At 44.0% G+C, this 18,691-nt stretch overlaps 2 protein-coding genes across 5 annotated transcripts in view; one reads left to right on the top strand and one right to left on the bottom strand.

Annotated features, from left to right (window-relative positions):
- cnot10 (CCR4-NOT transcription complex, subunit 10) overlaps positions 1-3,766 on the bottom strand; it is a 30,852-nt gene extending 27,086 nt beyond the window's left edge. Inside the window, exon 1 of one of the 4 annotated variants that reach the window (XM_088084932.1) lies at positions 3,634-3,766. Coding sequence is in view for 3 of the 4 variants with exons in the window: in XM_088084931.1 (XP_087941057.1) it covers positions 1,010-1,025 (16 nt within the window). In the remaining variant the exon portion in view is untranslated. Of the gene's footprint in view, positions 1-1,009; positions 1,243-3,633 lie in introns of those variants that run through there. The other 3 variants (XM_088084931.1, XM_088084929.1, XM_088084930.1) reach the window with 3 other exon arrangements.
- Positions 3,564-16,555, top strand: calhm6 (calcium homeostasis modulator family member 6). The gene is made up of 2 exons (XM_042489884.2): positions 3,564-4,134; positions 15,078-16,555. The coding sequence occupies exons 1-2, from the start codon at positions 3,586-3,588 to the stop codon at positions 15,510-15,512; spliced, it is 984 nt and encodes a 327-aa protein (XP_042345818.1). The 5' UTR covers positions 3,564-3,585; the 3' UTR covers positions 15,513-16,555.
- The last annotated feature ends 2,136 nt before the right edge of the window (positions 16,556-18,691 follow it).

The following is an 18,691-nucleotide window of genomic DNA, read 5'->3' as shown; positions in this document are numbered from 1 at the left end:
GGCCAGAGAGAGGGACTGTGGGGATGAGCAGAGTGCAGATCAGCAGGTTTTTACATGTAACTATGTGAATTAAAGGTGTTTTTTAACCAAACCATAGTTGCTCATTTCAGTATTGTTCTGTATGATAAGCTTTTCATATCAACTAAGCCTACATGAAAGAGGGTCATGTTAAAAGTTGTTTCCTACATTTGTATGGCTGAATTCTTGCTTATTCAAAGTCAGAGTAATGAATGGCTGAGTGACCATAACAGTTTCAATATTGACATTTTATGGCATCGGTCACAACAAGCTTAATCTAATATTTCATTATATTTAACCCTTTAAAACCTGATGAAATTGGTTTGATTTCTTTCTGAAAATAAGCCAAAAAAAAGAAAAAGTAAAAAAGAAAGACTAACAATAAAATGACATGGCAAAGTGCAGGAAATTAAATAATTAATGTATTGTTATTGATAGCATTTTTTAATATAATCATAAATATGGGTTTTTTTTCCTTTTTAAATTTTCTGTTAATTTTCTCCACGTTTTAAAAACTTATTTTCATGTCATTTTCTTCATTACCTTTTACTAGTTTTTTGCACTCGGTGAGACACCTTGCCGAGCTCCGTTTTTTCTTCCAGGTTTTTGAGTGATCACAACAATGTGCTCGGGTTTCAAGGGGTTAAAAAGTTAGTGAGAGGCATCTTAACGCAGCTCAAGAAAACGTCGTTCGTGTTTTGTCAGTATAGAACACACTTGAAGGTAGCACTTGTGTAAATTTAGCCTGAACGTGTCTTCAGACTACATGCATCCCGGCTCGGCTAACGTTCAATGGGACAGGCTTGACTTTGCGCTGGGCTCCAGAGCCCAGCAGAAGCTAACCAACAACTGAGCCTGACATGAGTGATTCCTTTCAAATATACTGCCAGTTATTTGACCAGCTGCATTCAAAGGACAGCTATACAAGCAATTACAGCTAGCTCACTTGACCACAACTAGCTCCCCAGCTAGCATTAGCTAACACACTTACCTGGATTTTCTGCCATTTCTCAGCCCTTTCCAAGGACAATTCTAAATGCTGAATTTATAGTTTAAATTAGATTAAATTAATTTCCGCTGGCTGTCGGAGAAAACGTTAGAATGATACGTGAATCCTTAATCTCCAGTGTTTAACACAGAGGATGTTAGCCAGGAGCTGTGCTGTGTGCTCCGCTCTAAACACACTCTTCTTCTTCGGCTGACAGGTTGCAAACAGCTAGTGAAATCCCCACAGCGCCCCCCGCTGCCATGGACCTCTACTGCTTCTACTGAGGTTCGGCAGGCTGTAACGCCACAAAAAGTTTTATTTCTCCTACATAAAGCCTTTAAAGCCAACAGTGACATCACTTTTGTTTTGCTTTATTGAGGCAAGAAATTATTAGATTTAGTAAATATTTTTTTTGAAAAAGCTTGGGAAAAATTTCCAGAGAACTAGGCTATATTTATTATCATCATAATTATATATTTAAAACTTTTAAAAAAAATTTAAGGAATTAAAATAATTTTCAAGCTAATTTTTAATTTATTTTATTTATTAATGTTTTTTTTTACTATCCCATTCGTTGTTTGTTTGTTTATTTGGGTTTGGGTTTTTATGTGCTAATTTTCAGGTAATTTGCTTGTACTGTTTACTAATGTCTTGCTTGTTTCTGGGTCCTTTCTTCCTATTTTGCTCATTACCTTCTTCCGATATTCTCTGAAAAAAGCCAATTTGCTTGTGTTTCAAAGGGTTTAATGTAGACCAGAGACATGGAGAGATTTTAAGACTGCTTTGCCAATATGTTGAAACTCCACCTCAGAAGCCAAAAAAAAAAAAAAAGATTTTTAGGGATAAGACCCAGATCTGACAGACCTGACAGCCTATTTCCTCAATCCAAAATGAGCTGCATGAGACCTCCGGGAGCACATGGGGGCAGGGCCTGACATTTCACCTGTCAGAGCCAGCAAAGCAGCAGCAGAATCTCAACAGATGACACTATTCGGGGGTGTGACCGACTCATAAAATTGCTGATAGCTACAGAACAACAGATATGTTGTCAGATGTACAGACACTCTGCTGGGCTTTTGTTCCCCCAGAACTTGGGCCTTAGACTGGTCAATAAACCAGTCTAACATGCAAACAACCTCTTAGGTCATGTATGAATGCCACTTCTTCAACACATATGCACTCCCAGTAATGGCAATCATATCAAATGGTTATTCACTGTATCCTTCAACAATTGTAAGAGACAGAGTCCAAACACTGGACTGTGCTCCCATAAATATTTCATTGAATTACCACCAGATCAAATATTTATGGGAGCACAGTCAGGTATACTCTGTTTGTTGATCTGATGCATGATCTCTTGTCCAGCATCTTGTGTGTGTGTGTGTGTGTGTGCTTTTCTAAACTTTTTGCTGCTATAATTGCAAACTTTGTATAACAATAGCAAAATATCTTGAAGATTGGTGTGTTTCATTTGATAAGCCACTTGCAGGCTGCAGCAGAGAGTAAACCCTCTTACAGGCTACGAAGTGGAAATTAATTACGCTCGGGACAAACTTTAATTTCAGATTTGTAGCCTACAGATTTGATTTTTAATTCTATTTTCTACATTCATTAATCATAATCTAGCCCTCATGAGAGGGTTAACATCAGTGGTTCAGTGTAGGACAGCATGCACATCACATTGTAAAATCTGACAAGTTGATGTACCTTTTTAAAAAAAAATCTAGGAAATCGATTTCCTTAAAAAATATAAGTAAACATAACAATTAGTCTAAAATGATGTCAACTCTATTCCTAATTGTTAAATTTACTTAAAATGTATACAAAAAAGTTATACATACTTGATTTTGCAAAGTTGCTGCAACTTAAAAATAACAAATTTAATTAAATCAATCTTATTTAGTTTTAGCAACTTCAGTAACCTATACCAAGTTTTCTGTGCTACATATTTGTATTCTACTGGTTGCAAACTAGTCAATCATATTAGCATTTTCTTTTTAACAAAACAGAACTCATAGATCTCCTAACATCATCTTTGGCCAAATCCTCTTTGAAATGTTAAGTCAGACCAACTTGGTTTAACAAGTTGATAGCACTTGGAAAGAACAAGGTGATTTCACATGTCAGTTTTAAGTTGGAAAAAATTGAAGTAAAGCATACAATTAAATATAAAGTACACATAAATTAAGATGCATTATTATTATTATTATTATTATTATTATTATTTTCAAGGCAATCAGTTTCCAAGATTGTTTTAGGCATGATCAACTTGTCAGATTTTGTAAGGCAAAAACTCTCCAAACATCTCAGTCAGAGACAGCCAATCATTTCCTCTCATCAGATGTGTGTTGTTGTTGTTGTTGTTGTGTGTGTGTGTGGGCATTGTGCCTGTCTCAGCATTAATATTGCACACACACAGTGATGTCACCTCCTTCATGTAGCGGAACTTAACATGACCCGCTCTGACACCTGTGGGTGCTGCTAGTTTGCGGAGGGTGCAGGGGGTGCGAGCTGACGACAACCATAAAAAGGTGGAAGTGAAAGTGCCAGTGTCAGTCTGTCACACAGCAGTCACAGACATGGATAAGTTTAAGACGGTTTTGAACATTGCAAACCACCAAACGAACCTGGGCTTCGGGCTGGTTGCCCTGCTGACAGCCGGGGGGGAACAGGTCTTCTCCTCTGCCGTCTTCAAGTGTCCCTGCAATGATCTCAACTTCGTCTACGGCATGGTGTTCCTGCTCGTGCCCGCCCTGGCCCTGCTGCTGCTGGGTTACATCCTCAGTAAGAAGACGTGGAAGCTACTGACGGGTGTGTGCCGGCCGCGGGGCGCGCTGTGCCGCTGGAGGAGGCTGGCCGCCGCCGGGACCGTACTCTTCCAGATCAGCTGCACCGCCGCGGTGGCGCCCTCCAGCTGGATCGCGGTGGCTCTGCTCAACGGGAACTACTACGAGTGCGCGATGACCGGGACCAATGTGAGCGCGTACAACAAGTATCTGTGTTGGAAAAAGGAATCCGGGGTGAAGTGTCAGGAGCAGCTATACAGGTTTCCCTGCGGGACAGGCATCACCAATGTCCCAAGGGAGGACAGAGAGGATGTCCTGCTCACAGTGAGAGCTCAGTCTCAGGTCAGTGCTCCTTCAATAGCAGCACACTGTGCTGACAAGGCCAGCTGCTTTTTTATCCTACACTACAGCCTGTAGTGTATAGTCTACAGGGGGAAGTCAGGTGATCTGACACACTTTTTGGTAGATTACCAAGAAAAATACCCAGAACTCTGAATAATACCTTAAGTGTTATTTTTAAAACTTGTCATGGTCCTTTGCTTTATTTTCATAAAGGAAATATGATGGCAAGTGGCTGCTAATATTTAAAAAGGCCCAGACCTTATTTGTCCCATTTTAGTCGATTTTTCAATTTACCTGACATTACCTTTCTACATAATCACACTGTAGGCCCTGGGATGGAAGACAGTTTTAGAAAAATATATTTGATGAAGTGAAATCAGTTCAAAATCATAAAAAATGTGCAGCTTTTAGATTTTGATAAAACAGTTTAAGTAATATAATGACTCAATGGGGCATCAAGTGGCCTAAATGATGTCAAATATTAAATGTGTGAATGTAAACATGGGCCAGAACTGCTAAGAGCTTGCAGAAATGGGAGACCTTGTGAACGTGAAAGTTGAAATTTGCACCAAAACTCTTGCCAGTTAAATACAAAAGAACAGAAGTTGAAACCAAAGAACTGACATCAATTATACAATACTGTGATGGTGGCTGTGGTGTGAGTTTTGTAATGTGAGTTCAGATTCACTTTTTGAGCTTGTTTCTGTGTGAACATTTTCATGTTCATTTGTTTGATTGATCTGACATGCCCTGGTGTTTGAGACATTTTCTGAACCTCTGCGATATGTTTACCTTCACAATGTGTGCACTTCTGTTTTGTGTGTAGAAGTCATGCTTCAAATTCAGGCCTGAAAAAAACAAACACTCGATGTAGTCATGGAAACTCACCACAAAGGACAGAGACACTCAGCATCATCATGTTGACATTTCCTGACAGTCCTGACTACTTCTTGTTTTGTTGTCAGTTGGAGACATTTAAGGGACAGCAAATACTTAGTGAGCCATATCACAAGGACTGCACCCAAAGAAAACATGTGCACTGCGTCTTCATCCAACAGCCATGGTACACATTGAAAAATGAAATAACCTCATTTACCAGTGTCTTCCCATATTTTTCCTTATATTTGTACCTAAGAAAAGTCTACGTCTACGTCACCACCCTGCAAATCCCCCAGAAAGGCCATGTGCTGTGTGTACAATCAGAGAGACTGGCGATGAAGAAAAGTTTTTAAAGAAATCTGCAGAAGCTGGAGTACTGGACTCAAAAAAAGTGGAGGTGCTTCTCCAGAATGTGAACGCCAAACTTCATTGCAGTGATACGACTGTCAGTACTGAGGACAGAGACGATGCTGCAGCGCTGTCTGAGGAGTGTGTGTGTGTGTGTGTGTGTGTGTGTGTGTGTGTGTGTGTGTGTGTGTGTGTGTGTATAGAGAGACAGAGGGGTAGAGAAGGTGGCGTTGGACTGTAATTTGTTCATAACTTAATCGGAATGTTGCTTTGTCACTTTTTGTCCCAACCGCCTGTACTACCAGTGATATTGTAACCTTAGTTACTGTATAGATTATATTTTACTTACTTAAGTCACCATACTTATTCAAGTGTAACAGAATACTGTGGAAAGTTGAACTATTATTTTATTTGTATATTTTTATGTGCACCTTTAAGTTTCTATTTAACATCCCTGTAGCATAAAGTGAGAGACAAAGTAACATTAGTTCCTACCTGCCATTGTTTGCAGGGACAGGTGAAAGTGTAACACACTGAGCTGATATGTGCTGTGAACAGAGAAGCTGGATGTCCACTGCCCTGCTCAGATGATGTAAATTAAAATAGATTAAAGCAAGAAAAAATAATAGCCTGCTTGTCACCCACACTTCAGAGGGACTGAGGAACGCTGACATTGGAAGTGAAGTGTGACATTGTAAAACAACAATAAAAAGTATGTGGCCTATCACAGGCAATAATAATAGATAAATCTCTTAAATGAGTTATGGACCACAAACAGCATCAGAGTTTCAGTTCTTCATTAAGTCTTGTGGTTGATTATTCACTTGGCTGATAAAGAGCACTCTATTGTAATAATGAACTGAACAGATATTGGTTTTTGATGGACTGTTGCTGACTCTGTTAAAGGTTTTTTTGGGGGGAGTTTTTCCTTATCTGCTGTGAGGGTCTGAAAACAGAGGGATGTTGTTTGCTGTAAAGCCCTCTGAGGCAAACTGTGATTTGTGATTATGGGCTTTATAAATAAAACTGACTTGACTAGAAAAAAATGATAACAACATTAGGTCCCAGCTGATAGACACTGGGCGGCTGTGGCTCAGACGTAGAGTGGGTCATGCTCAACATGTTGTTGGGCAAGATACTGAACCCTAAATTGCTCCTGATGGCTGTTCCATCAGTGTGTGAGTGTGTGTGAATGTAATAGTGAGAAAGCGCTTTGGGTCCCATGGAGGAATCTAAAGCTGAGACAGATAAGGTCTTGGAGGCAGGCCTCTCAGGACATTGGATCACAAAAACAGAAGAAGAATTTTCAACTGCTCCAAAAGTAAGAAAGTCACTGATCATCATATATCCATCATCTACTGTCTCACAGAACCCCTGTCACAGTATCTGGATTGTTTTCTCAAGAAATTTCTTCACAACATCCTCTCCTACCTTGGAGACACGACAGACATTTTAAAACAGTTGGACTCTGCAAAGAGTTGCAAAGATTACATTCCTGTAACATGTGATGTTATAAGCCTGTACACCTGTATTCCTCATGATGTAGGCACTGACCTGTTATATTATTTGGAAACACGCTCTGCTGCAGAGCTACCTCCTCATGAATTCTTGTTGACACTCACAGAAATGATCAAATAATGATTCCCAATATTCAGGAGCTTATAACCTTGGGATGCAAGGTGTGAGCATGGGGAGATGATTTGTGACGTCATATGCGTGCTTACTAATAAGATTTTGGGAGGATAAGTTCATTGAGGCGACTGTGACTCAGGGGTTGAGTGGGTTGTCCCCTAATCGGAAGGTCAGCGGTTCAATGCCTCCGGCAACATGTTGAAGTATCCTTGGGCAAGATACTGAAGCCCGAATTGCTCCCGATGCCGCATCATGTGAGTGCGTGTGAATGATTACTAAGTAGCAGGTGGCACCTTGTGCATTAACCTTGGCCACCAGTGTGTGAATGTGACAAGGTAGTTTGAGAGTGCTCAATAAAACTAGAAAAGTGCAATAGAAGTACAATCCATTTACTATTTACATCTCAGGGAATAAACCATTCCTCTCTAAGATTTCAGTATGGAAAAGATACACTGATGACATTCTGTTTTTTGCACTACTGATGAGCTGAACCAGTTTGTAGATAACATCAACTCCAACACACAGTATCTGCGCTTCACAGTTGTACAATCCAAAGACAGTCAAGTTTTTTGTCCTGACAATCTACAAAAACAAACATGGGGGGTTAGATACCACCATTTACCACAAACTATGAAGCAGCAGCGCTCTCCTGAGAGCTAACATTCTCTTTCCTCAACAACTTATCAAAATCATTCCTACAGGAATGTTTGTGCCACTGAAAACAAAATGCAGCACAGAGGAGAGTTTGAGCAGAAATGACTGAGCGCTTCCTGGACAGAGGCTATGATAACAGTGACATGGGGACAGCTTATCAGAGGACAGTGTGCACGGAAGGAACCCATCTCCTTGTCAAACTGGAGCGTGTATCTACACTAGAGCCTGACCAATATTCAGATTCAGAATGTTACGGTCAGTCACAAACGCCAGGACCCAGTTGCAGAGTATCAACAAACAAGTCTTTTATTACAAATCCGGAAGCAGTACACAGAAACAAAAATACGAGAAACGGATCAACAAAAAATCACCCGAAGGGAAAAGTAACAACAAAAGGAGTGAACTAAAAATCACCAACAAGATGGGAAAAAACAGCAGATCTAAAAACGACAAAGTAAACGGTGATGATGCACCCAAAACTCACGATCACTAACAAAGGGCAGGAGCGGAACACAAGGCAAGAGGCAGGAGATCGCAGGAAGCACGAGCGAGACGCTGAAACACTGGGGAATCATCTGGCACAGGAGACAAAGGGAGCGTGGCTTATAAAGCCAGCCAATTTGGGCGGAACAAGCTGCAGGTGTGCCGGGCGCCCTGTGCTCCAGGAGATTGCCCCGCCCCTCGGTGCTCACTCTGCAAGACAGGGAGAGGAAAGTCAGACACTCGCAGAACAAAACACAGTCAAATATCAGACCACAACAGTACCCCCCCCTCAAGGGACGCCACCCGACGTCCTACCAGGCTTACCCAGAAACCTCCTGTAGAAATCCCACAGCAGCTGTGGGTCCAGGATGAGGGAGCGCCTGATCCAGGAGCGCTACTCGGGTCCGTACCCCTCCCAGTCGACCAGATACTGGTAGCCCCTACCGCATCTGCGCACATCCAGAACACCGGGTGGACATTCAGGGAGGCAGGGAGGCAGGGAGGCGGAGACGGACAGCACTGGGGTTTATGATCTTCTCCACTGGAAATGGACCGATGTACCTGGGGGATAGTTTCCGGGAGTCGGTCTAGAGGGGAAGGTCCCGTGAGGAGAGCCACACTTGCTGTCCCACTTGGTAGTTGGGTGCAGGAATCCGATGGCGGTTGGCTAAGCGCCGGTTGCGCTCGGCCGTTCTCCCCAAGGCGGCCCGGGTCTCGCGCCACACTCGTCTGACCCGGCAGAACTGGGCGTGAACAAAGGGCACTGCTGCGTCGGACTCCTGGTTGGGAAACAGGGGGGCTGGTAGTCGGTGTTGATCATGAATGGAGATAGGCTGGTGGCGGAGCTGATGAGGGAGTTGTGAGTGTATTCTACCCAAGGCAGGTGTGTTGCCCAGGAGGATGGAAGGCGCAAGGCGACACAGCGAAGAGAGGATTCCAGACTCTGATTGGCCCGTTCAGTTTGCCCGTTCGACTGGGGATGATAGCCTGAGGAGAGACTGGAGGTGGTTCCCAAGGCCCGACAGAAGGCCTTCCACACTTTAGAGGTGAACTGGGGTCCGCGGTCCGACACAATGTTTTGGGGGATTCCATGCAACCTGAAGACATGTGTAACCAATAGGTTAGCAGTCTCCAAGGCAGTGGGGAGTTTAGGGAGGGGGACAAAATGAACTGCCTTGGAGAATCGGTCTACCACAGTGAGGATAGTGTCGTTACCCTCGGAGGGGGGCAGTCCAGTGACGAAATCCACTGCGATATGTGACCAGGGTCGTGGAGGGATGGGTAAGGGTTGCAGGAGCCCAGCCGGGGGTCGGTGTGAAGATTTGTTGCGTGCGCACTCTGTGCACGCAGCGACGAAACCTCGAATGTCTGCTGCCATGGACGGCCACCAGAAGCGTTGCTGGATGAAAACCAGTTTGCGGTGGACCCCAGGTGGCAGGCTATCCTTGAAGTTTGCCCCCAGGTGAGCACTGATGACCTGGCGGACTGTGGCATGAACAACCGACCCGGCGGACACCCGTGTGGAACTGCCTGCCCCCGCAGAGCTTCCTGAACCTCCTGCTCTACCTGCCAGTGGACTGCCCCAGAACACACTCAGGGTCCAAGATGGTCTCCACAACGGGCTCCCCTCCCTCCAAGGCGAACTGACGGGAGAGTGCATCTGGCTTGACATTCCAAGACCCGGGATGGTAGGTGATGGTGAACCGGAAGCGGCCCAGGAAGAGGGCCCAGCGGGCCTGCCGGGAGTTCAGGCAGCGGGCCGTGCGGAGGTAAGCAAGGTTTTTATGATCGGTCCACACGATGAAAGGTTGAGCAGCCCCCTCCAGCCAGTGTTTCCACTCCTGCAACGCGAGGACCACCGCCAGGAGCTCCCGATTTCCCACATCGTAGTTGCTCTCTGCGGAAGTGAGGCGACGTGAGAAGAAGGCGCAGGGGTGGAGCTTGTTGTCTGAGAGTTGGTGCTGGGAGAGGACGGCCCCAACCCCGGAATCCGAGGCATCAACCTCGACCACAAACTGCTGGTCAGGATCTGGGTGCACAAGAACGGGAGCGTTAACAAACATGTTTTTCAACTTCTCAAACGCTGATTGTTCAACAGGAGACCAGGCAAATCTGATTTTTGATGAAGTGAGGCGAGTGAGAGGGGCCACCAGGCGGCTGTAGTTTTTAATGAACCTACGGTAGAAGTTGGCAAAGCCCAAGAAACGCTGCAACTGCTTGCGGGTGGTGGGGGTTGGCCATCCTTTGACAGCCTCCACCTTGGAGGGATCTGCCCGTAATTGCCCCTTCTCTACCACAAAACCCAGGAAACTTACAGATGAGACATGAAATACACACTTTTCGGCTTTGACATACAGTTTGTTTTCCATCAACCTGTTGAGGACATCTCTAACATGGGTCACATGTTCCTCCATTGAGCTAGAGAAAATCAGAATATCGTCCAAATAGACAAAAACAGTTTTGTTAAGCAGATCTCTCAACACATCATTCACCAGGCATTGAAAAACAGTGGGGGCATTCGTGAGTCCAAAGGGCATCACCAGGTATTCAAAATGGCCTAAGTGGGTGTTGAAAGCAGTCTTCCACTCATCCCCCTCCTTAATCCTGATGAGGTGGTAGGCGTTCCTGAGGTCTAGCTTTGAGAAGACGCAGGTGGAGTGTAAGGGGCTGAAGGCGGAGTCAATCAGGGGGAGTGGGTATTTATTCTTTACGGTTATCTCATTTAACTCAGTGTAGTCAATGCATGGTCGCAGGGATTTATCTTTTTTCTCTACGAAGAAGAAGCCGGCCCCCACAGGAGAGGAGGAGGGACGAATGAGGCCGGCTGCCACAGACTCATTAATCTATTTTTCCATGGCCTCGCGCTCGGGTTTGGACAAATTATACAGTCTCTTAGTGGGAAGAGGGGCCCCTGTAAGGAGGTCAGTGGCACAGTCATATGGTCTATGGGGGGGTAGTGAGGTGGCTGAGGTTTTACTAAAAACCTGTTGGGGGTCATGGTAGCCGGGGGGTACACCAGTCAGATCTATTACCTCAGCTGCTGGGGAGGAATCTGCCGACCTGGCGGGCAGAGCAGAGTGGAGGCAGTGGGCGTGGCAGTGGAGACTCCAGTTGCGGATGGTAGCAGTGGACCAATCGATGTGGGGATTGTGAAGCTTGTGCCATGGGATACCCAGAATGACAGAGTTCAGAGGTGAAGAGATTACATACAGTTCTAAGTGCTTGTGATGGTTACTGGAGAGCACTAGTTTTAATGGTTCAGTTTTGTGTGTAACCAGTTCTATGAGCTTGCCATCTACTGCGTGTACCTCCTTGGGAGAGGTCAGTTCATAAATGGGGATGTCGTTAGCATTGACAAAATCCCTATCAATAAAATTATCATCGGCACCGGAGTCAACCAACACCTGGGCTGGGACTGAGTGTTCGAGTCCGTGAATCATACCTTGTACTTGAATTCTTGAAGCAGAAGAGGAAGAGATGTGGCTCACCAGAGTCCTCTTTTCTACCGGTGAGCCCTGTCTTTTGGCACCTCTGAGCAACGGGAAACAAAGTGGCCCCCCTGTCCGCTGTAGAGGCACTACTGGTCCCGCATCCGGCGTTGTCGTTCAGCTGGAGTGAGACGGGCCCAACCCAGTTGCATGGGCTCATCCGCGGGTGGTGGTCGTGGCTCGTGTGTGTACTGGGAGGTGCCAGGCAATCCCGGAATGGAGTCGGTGGAGCTGGGTTGGGAGCCGGTGGCGAGCCGTCTCCCCCTCATCCCCTGCCGTTCCCTAGCTCTTTCCCTCATCCTGTTGTCAAGACGGATAGCCAGATCGATAAGGGAGTTGAGTGAATTACACTCCTCCCGAACGGCCAATTCGTCCTTTATTTCCCTGGACAACCCCTTAAGAAAAACGGCCTGAAGCGCTGAATCGTTCCACCCACTCTCTGCCGCTAAAATGGGGAACTTGATTGCAAACTCTGACACTGTAAGGCTACCTTGTTGCAAATCGAGTAGTCGATTTGTGGCCTGTCTGCCCTTAACCGGGTGGTTGAAAATTCGTCTCATTTCGGCTGTGAACTGGTGGTAATCATTCAATAACTCATGGTTTTGAGAGGAAATAGCTAAGGACCAGGCTGCCGCCTGGCCGGTGAGCAAGCTCATTACAAAAGCTATTTTGGCTTGAGGAGTGGCGTACGTGTGGGGTTACTGACTGAAAACCAATTGGCACTGATGTAAAAATTGAGCACATGTCCCTAAATCTCCGGAATACCTGGCAGGGATGGGGATGTACGGCTCGCGTGCTTGTGGTGCTGGGTCCGGCGGATGGTTTTCAGCTGGATGTTGAGCAGTGGCTGCAGGAGAGGGAGCGAGCTGGTCCTTCAGGGCGGCCATCTGACTGCCTAGTTGGCCGATGTTGGAGCCGAGCTGCTGCATGTGTTCCATCATCCGCGCCAGGGAGGTCTCGTTGTGGTTTACCTTAGCGGCTTGCGTGGCGAGTGCGCGCTTGAAATTGTCTATCTCTGCCGGGTCCATTTTTCTGGCTGCATGATTCTGTTACGGTCAGTCACAAACGCCAGGACCCAGTTGCAGAGTATCAACAAACAAGTCTTTTATTACAAATCCGGAAGCGGCACACAGAAACAAATATACGAGAAACGGATCAACAAAAAATCACCCGAAGGGAAAAGTAACAACAAAAGGAGCGAACTAAAAATCAACAACGAGATGGGAGAAAACAGCAGATCTAAAAACGACAAAGTAAACGGTGATGATGCACCCAAAACTTACGATCACTAACAAAGGGCAGGAGCGGAACACAAGGCAAGAGGCAGGAGATCGCAGGAAGCACGAGCGAGACGCTGAAACACCGGGGAATCATCCGGCACAGGAGACAAAGGGAGCGTGGCTTATAAAGCCAGCCAATTTGGGCAGAACAAGCTGCAGGTGTGCCGGGCGCCCTGTGCTCCAGGAGATCGCCCCGCCCCTCAGTGCTCACTCTGTGAAGACAGGGAGAGAAAAGTCAGACACCCGCATAACAAAACACAGCCAAATATCAGACCACAACACAGAATACTTTATTAGTCACAGAAGGGCAATTCATTAATGCAGTCAACCCATCAATAGTAAAATAAATAAATACAAATAAATAGTAAAAAAATACATGAATACAGCAACAGCCTTATCACAACAATGTCAACGCCAGCCAGTGACAGTACAGTAAAACAACGCGATGCTGGGAACCAAGATCTATATGAAGGGTGTAAGATTTATGTCTGAGCATGAAGCAGCCTGATGGAAGAAGGAATAAAAGAATTTTTGTAACTGTTTGTTTTCTGAGCCGGGACATAAGAACCCCTGCCTGAGGGCATAACTACAAATTCTTTTTTGAGCATGTGGTCTGGTTGGCTTTTATTATTGGTTGATATGAGCCTTTCACAGACATATTGGAGCATATAAGCATAAGCATATATATTTTCTGATAAGAAAACTTTTTTTACAGACCATAGAAAGCAGAAAAATGAATGGTCAGAGAAGACTGATGCTGAACACATACAGTACTGATGTTTATTTTGTCTTTTATTTATTCTTTATTTTTCTTTGTATGTAATGTTAAATAAGTAAATTGTTCAATAAAAGTTGTTTGTTTAAGAAAGCAGCCTGTTGAGTACTTTTGCATAGTCATATCGGTGCAAAATCAGTGCACACTCCACATAGTAATGATCTATTTTATTCCAGCTCAAAAATTCACTATATCAGTTGCCATATCACTAATGGCAAATTTTTTCACTATACAATTGGGCTCTAATGTACACCACACTTCTGTCTCTCCACTGAGCTCTCAACCATCAGAGGACAAATTAAGAACATGATAAAAAACACTGGCACAGTTTACGGAGCGACGCTGCCCTGAAAATCAGTCTGTGCTGAATTCTCACTCAAGGACAGACTGGTTCACACAGTGAGCAGTCCCCCCACCAAAATTACCGTGTGGCTTCCCGCTCCCCCCTCAGGTTTCTATCTGTGCGGTCACTGCACTTTCAGAGTAATTTTCAGAATTAAACATGAAAAATCATGATTCAAAATTATTATAATTTTTTTAATTTTATGTTTCTTTTTTAAAATCTAATTTTCTCAGGTTTCAAAGGGTTAAACTGAGTTTAGCCACAAAGATTCAATGAAGAACTGAGCCTCTCATGCTGTATGTGATCCATAACTCATTTCAGGTGATTCTGTATTATTATAGCCTGTGATTGGCTGCGTATATTTGATTGTTTTTTTTGTTTTTTTTTTACAATGTAACACTTCCTTTTTGATTGAGTGCTGTCATTGTATTGGTCTATGGACTGAGTACTTCCCACTCTGATTATACAATGAGAGACTGGTCTCTTTATGTAGGAGGTTATTTAAATGTTTCAGACTGTTTGACTGATGAATATGCAGTGCGCGTCCAAATGTTAGTTGTTTGCCACTTATTAAACATTTAAGTGAATGATGTGCTCACTGTGCTGTAGTATGTTCCTTGGTTGCAGTACTTGTAAAGCGGCTCATTAAATTGTTGGCTGTGATTGGTCCATCCTGTGAGCCCCAACCAAAATCTGTGGAGGAGCTAAATCGCTAGAGATTCCTTCAACTCTGACATTAAAGGGATGGTTGGGATTTTCTGAAGTGGGGTTGTAGGGGTTAGTTATCTATAGTTAATGTATAACACTCAGTAGATGTCAGTCAACACACCTCTAGTTTAGAGAAGCAGCCTGGAGTCCGACATGGAAACTCAGAAATGTACTATGTCAGCAACTACATGTACTGTATTTTAGCCCCCTAAAAAAAATCAATATCTGTCAAAGTGTATACTTTTTTTATACATTATTTCATAAACATAATCATATGTCATTAATGTGTGACAGGTATCTCTGTGATATCTCTGTTCTATCTGACTGGAGGTCTATGTTGTGTGTGGGCACAGATCCTGGGCTGGCTGATCATCGCCTCTGTCATGTTGTCCAACCTGCTGCTGACCTGTGTGGCTCGCTGCACCTCCCCCATCAGCTACCTGCAGCTCAAGTTCTGGAGAGCATATGTTCAGGAGGAGAGCAGCCTGTTTGATTCATACAGCACTAAACACGCCAGAGAGCTCGCCGAGAGGAACCTCAAGAGCTTCTTTACCCAGAAATCACCTGAAAACATCATTACCCCTTCCAACAAGGCCTGGGAAAAGATCTCCTCCCTCTACAAGTTCAGCACCAAAGACCACTACTACAGCATGCTGCACCGCTACGTGGAGGACCATCACGAGACCGACAACGAAATGATGAGGATGGCTTCAGTCAGGTCAAGTGAGCCTGCTGACGACACCCCTCCTGTTCTATGTTTTGTAGATGATGGCAGGATTGCTCTGTGATGAGGATTCTCAGCATTGCAGGATTGTCTGTGTGAGGGTTGGACCAGTTTGTGGATCCTACAGGGATTGCACTGGTAATGTCAGCAGGGGCGGACTGGGATACTAAAATCAGCCCTGGCATTTTGTCCCAGAGTGGCCCACCACAATCCATCACACAAATATAAGTTACATACATATTATATTATAAGTGAGTGTACGCTTTTTTCTCAACATTTTGAAGCAGCAGGTCTGGGGCCCTCTGCTAAGAAATCTTGGGCATCAAACTCTTAGGACCAGATCCACAAAAAATGGACCGCGCTGCTAATAGCACCATAATTTGTGAAGAATTAATACCGGCAATCTGCCCCACTTTAGCTCCCTATCTACAAAACAATTTGCACTGATTATATGCCGGGGCTAACAGGCCCACAAAGTCTGGCAGCTGTGCACAATTTGCCCTCCTTTTGCGATTGAGTAAGTGGATCTTTTCCCAGTTTTTTGGGTTTCTCCATATTTCAGAACACAGATTGGTTCATAATGAAAACTGCAGATCACATATGCTGCAGAAAGCATCATTTTAGTTTGTTGCCCACAGCTGGCTACGTGTTGCAGTTGGCTGCAGCGTCTCACAGCAAACACTGTACATCCGTCTCCAAAATTAGACACAGGCCGTGCGCTTACACACAGTGCCGCGTTTGCTTGTGGATATGGCTCTTAATTTCCCATATTCATTTTTATGGGTAAACCCTAACCTCAATATGTGCTTTTTCTGCATCAATTTATAATGTATATGTGTGTGTGTGTGTGTGTGTGTGTGTGTGTGTGTGTGCGTGCATACATGCTTGCAATCATGTGTGCATATGTGTCTAATAAGTCCGCAGGCACCTCGAACTATTATTATAGTTGGCTTTTTTGAAATTCCTTCTTCAAAAAACGCTGAGTTGTTTCCACTATCACTTATTATTTTGTGTTCTGAATGTTTCATCTGTATGAGAATGATGCTGATGTTTTCTTTTGATACTGTGTATGTTGACAATTTGAAATAAAGACTTTTGCTGACAAGACGACAGTAGATCAGGAGTTGTATTCACAAAGCTTCGTAGTACAGAGAGATACTCCCAGTGACAAAATTCCCCCAAAAATTCTTAGAATTACGACGTTTTCTAAGATTTTCCCCTTGAGACCCTGGCAAAGTTATTCACAAAGCATCTTAGCCCTTAAGAGAGCTCCTTGGGTGAAAAACTGTTAGGGGTAGGGAGGAGGGCTTCTGAGAGGTTTAATTTAAGTTTAGTTTAGTTTAGTTTAGTTTAGTTTAGTTTAGTTTAGTTTAGTTTAGTTTAGTTTAAGTTTCTTATACAGATGAGAAAGTGGCAGGAAGACAAAGAGTGAATGACAGTGTGGTGCAGGAAAATGTTTGTGGTCAGTCAGATTAGAGATGCACTCACATCTCTCACCCAGCGCAGTAACAATATAACACCAGAAATAAATCGATTACAACACTAAGATATTTGGCAAATGTAAAAATGTAACAGTACAGCAGTGTGATCACACAAATGCAGCTTTCACAATTCATTTAATTTCCACTGGCTGTCCACACCTTGCAGGCTCACACAAGAGCATGTCTATGACAACCAATCACGCCTGTTAAAAGAATGCATCATACCTAGCAACAGGGTCAACCACACCTCCTCACTAAGGATAAGTGTCTGTCTCTTCCTTGCCCAGAGTTGCTCTGAGAATTTTCCTAAATCACTCTTAGGCTAGGACTCCTTTTTAGAAATGTTTAGGCTGAGTTAGGAGCTCTCTGAGAGGATTTATGTAATGTTTGTGACTATGGCTCCAGGAAACAAGTACTCCTCAAATTATGTAATGAAACAAACAGAAATATCATAGTTGGCATGCTCGCTCATTGGGATGTCACAACAGCTCATTTCTAGATAAATGTGGATTAATGTCAATGTCTTATTTTTTTATACCTGTGTTTTTTCTTTTGTCAGTTTGTCATTTTTCTCTGACTCAGAGGTCTTGCCTGTTTTCTGTGTTTATTGTTTTTGATGTTCTTCGTCCTCTGATGGATTTGTTGTCTGCCAGTTTTTTGACTCTTGCATTAAGTCTACTTTCTTTGTAATTTTTTTTTTAAATCACTCATCACCCAGCTGCCTCCTCTTTTCATTCTGCGTTAAGGATCCCAACTTGCTATTTCTGAACGGTGACATGGCGCCTCTAGCTTAGTTTGAGCCCTGATGCCTGGCGCTGCTCGGCAATTGCCAGCCTCAACCCAGGACTTGTTTTAAATCTTGTGATTTTGAAGACAAAATTATATTTTTGTAGGCCACTCAGTGGTGTGATTGTCATCCTTCAGCCACGTACCTCGATTTAACAGGTTTAACGTTATGTTACTGATAGGCCTGCTACTCCTGGTAAAAACACTCCTGACCAAACTTTAAGACATTACGCCAGCATTTCACAGGGAATTGTGCAAAGCAGCATAATGATTACTAAAACAAACTATACTGAAATGATTTGCATATGTTGCAGGCAAGCAACTCCACTGGAATGAATAGGTGCCATCTTGCCATCCGGTATCTAGTTTTTATTATAAACTCCCAATGAGCTTTAAAAAGGCTCTACAGATACACATGCATGATGTCATGGAGACTACGCACATTATTTTTACAATTTATGGTGCTGCAGGCCTATCAGCTCACTGGGCAAATGCCCATTATGCCTGGCCCTTTCTCATTCCAAAGTGTTCAAAAACTGCCGCTTTGACGGTGATTCCGGTGTAATATCCTGATGCCAAAAGCCACGCAGCCATCATAAATCAGCCATCGTAAATGGACTGTACTTGTATAGCACTTTTCTAGTCTTATGAACCACTCAAAGTGCTTGTCATATTACATTGTCACATTCTGGGGACCTTCCAATTCGAAGACGACCCGTACTACCTCTGAGCCACAGCCGCATGGATTGTACCTATCAAGGAATGGGTTGGAAAGCATTTAAGGACAGTTCAGGCAAAATCAGAGAAATAATAGTGTAATTGACGCGGAGGGGACACTGCTCAGGACCACAACAGGAGAAGTGCGAGAAATGCATAGAAGTGATTGTTTTGTTCAAGCCAATTCAGTTGCCCTGAAGTGGCAATCTCTGAAACTAAGAAATGCAGCCATCAAAAAAAACACCAAAACCTGCTGTTC

The sequence above is a fragment of the Plectropomus leopardus genome, chromosome 11 (genome assembly GCF_026936395.1).
Source record: "Plectropomus leopardus strain MGB_pleo_1.0 chromosome 11, ASM2693639v1, whole genome shotgun sequence".
NCBI classification, from domain to species: domain Eukaryota; kingdom Metazoa; phylum Chordata; class Actinopteri; order Perciformes; family Serranidae; genus Plectropomus; species Plectropomus leopardus.
Note: the sequence above shows the minus strand (reverse complement) of the source record. Positions and strands in the feature narration are given on the sequence as shown.

What these genes read in the sequence shown, in the direction of transcription:
- calhm6 (XM_042489884.2), top strand. Translation starts at nt 3,586, where the DNA reads ATGGATAAGTTTAAGACGGTTTTGAACATTGCAAACCACCAAACGAAC. An exon ending in CAGTGAGAGCTCAGTCTCAG is followed by an intron (nt 4,135 to 15,077) that starts GTCAGTGCTCCT and finishes GTGTGGGCACAG; the next exon opens with ATCCTGGGCTGGCTGATCAT.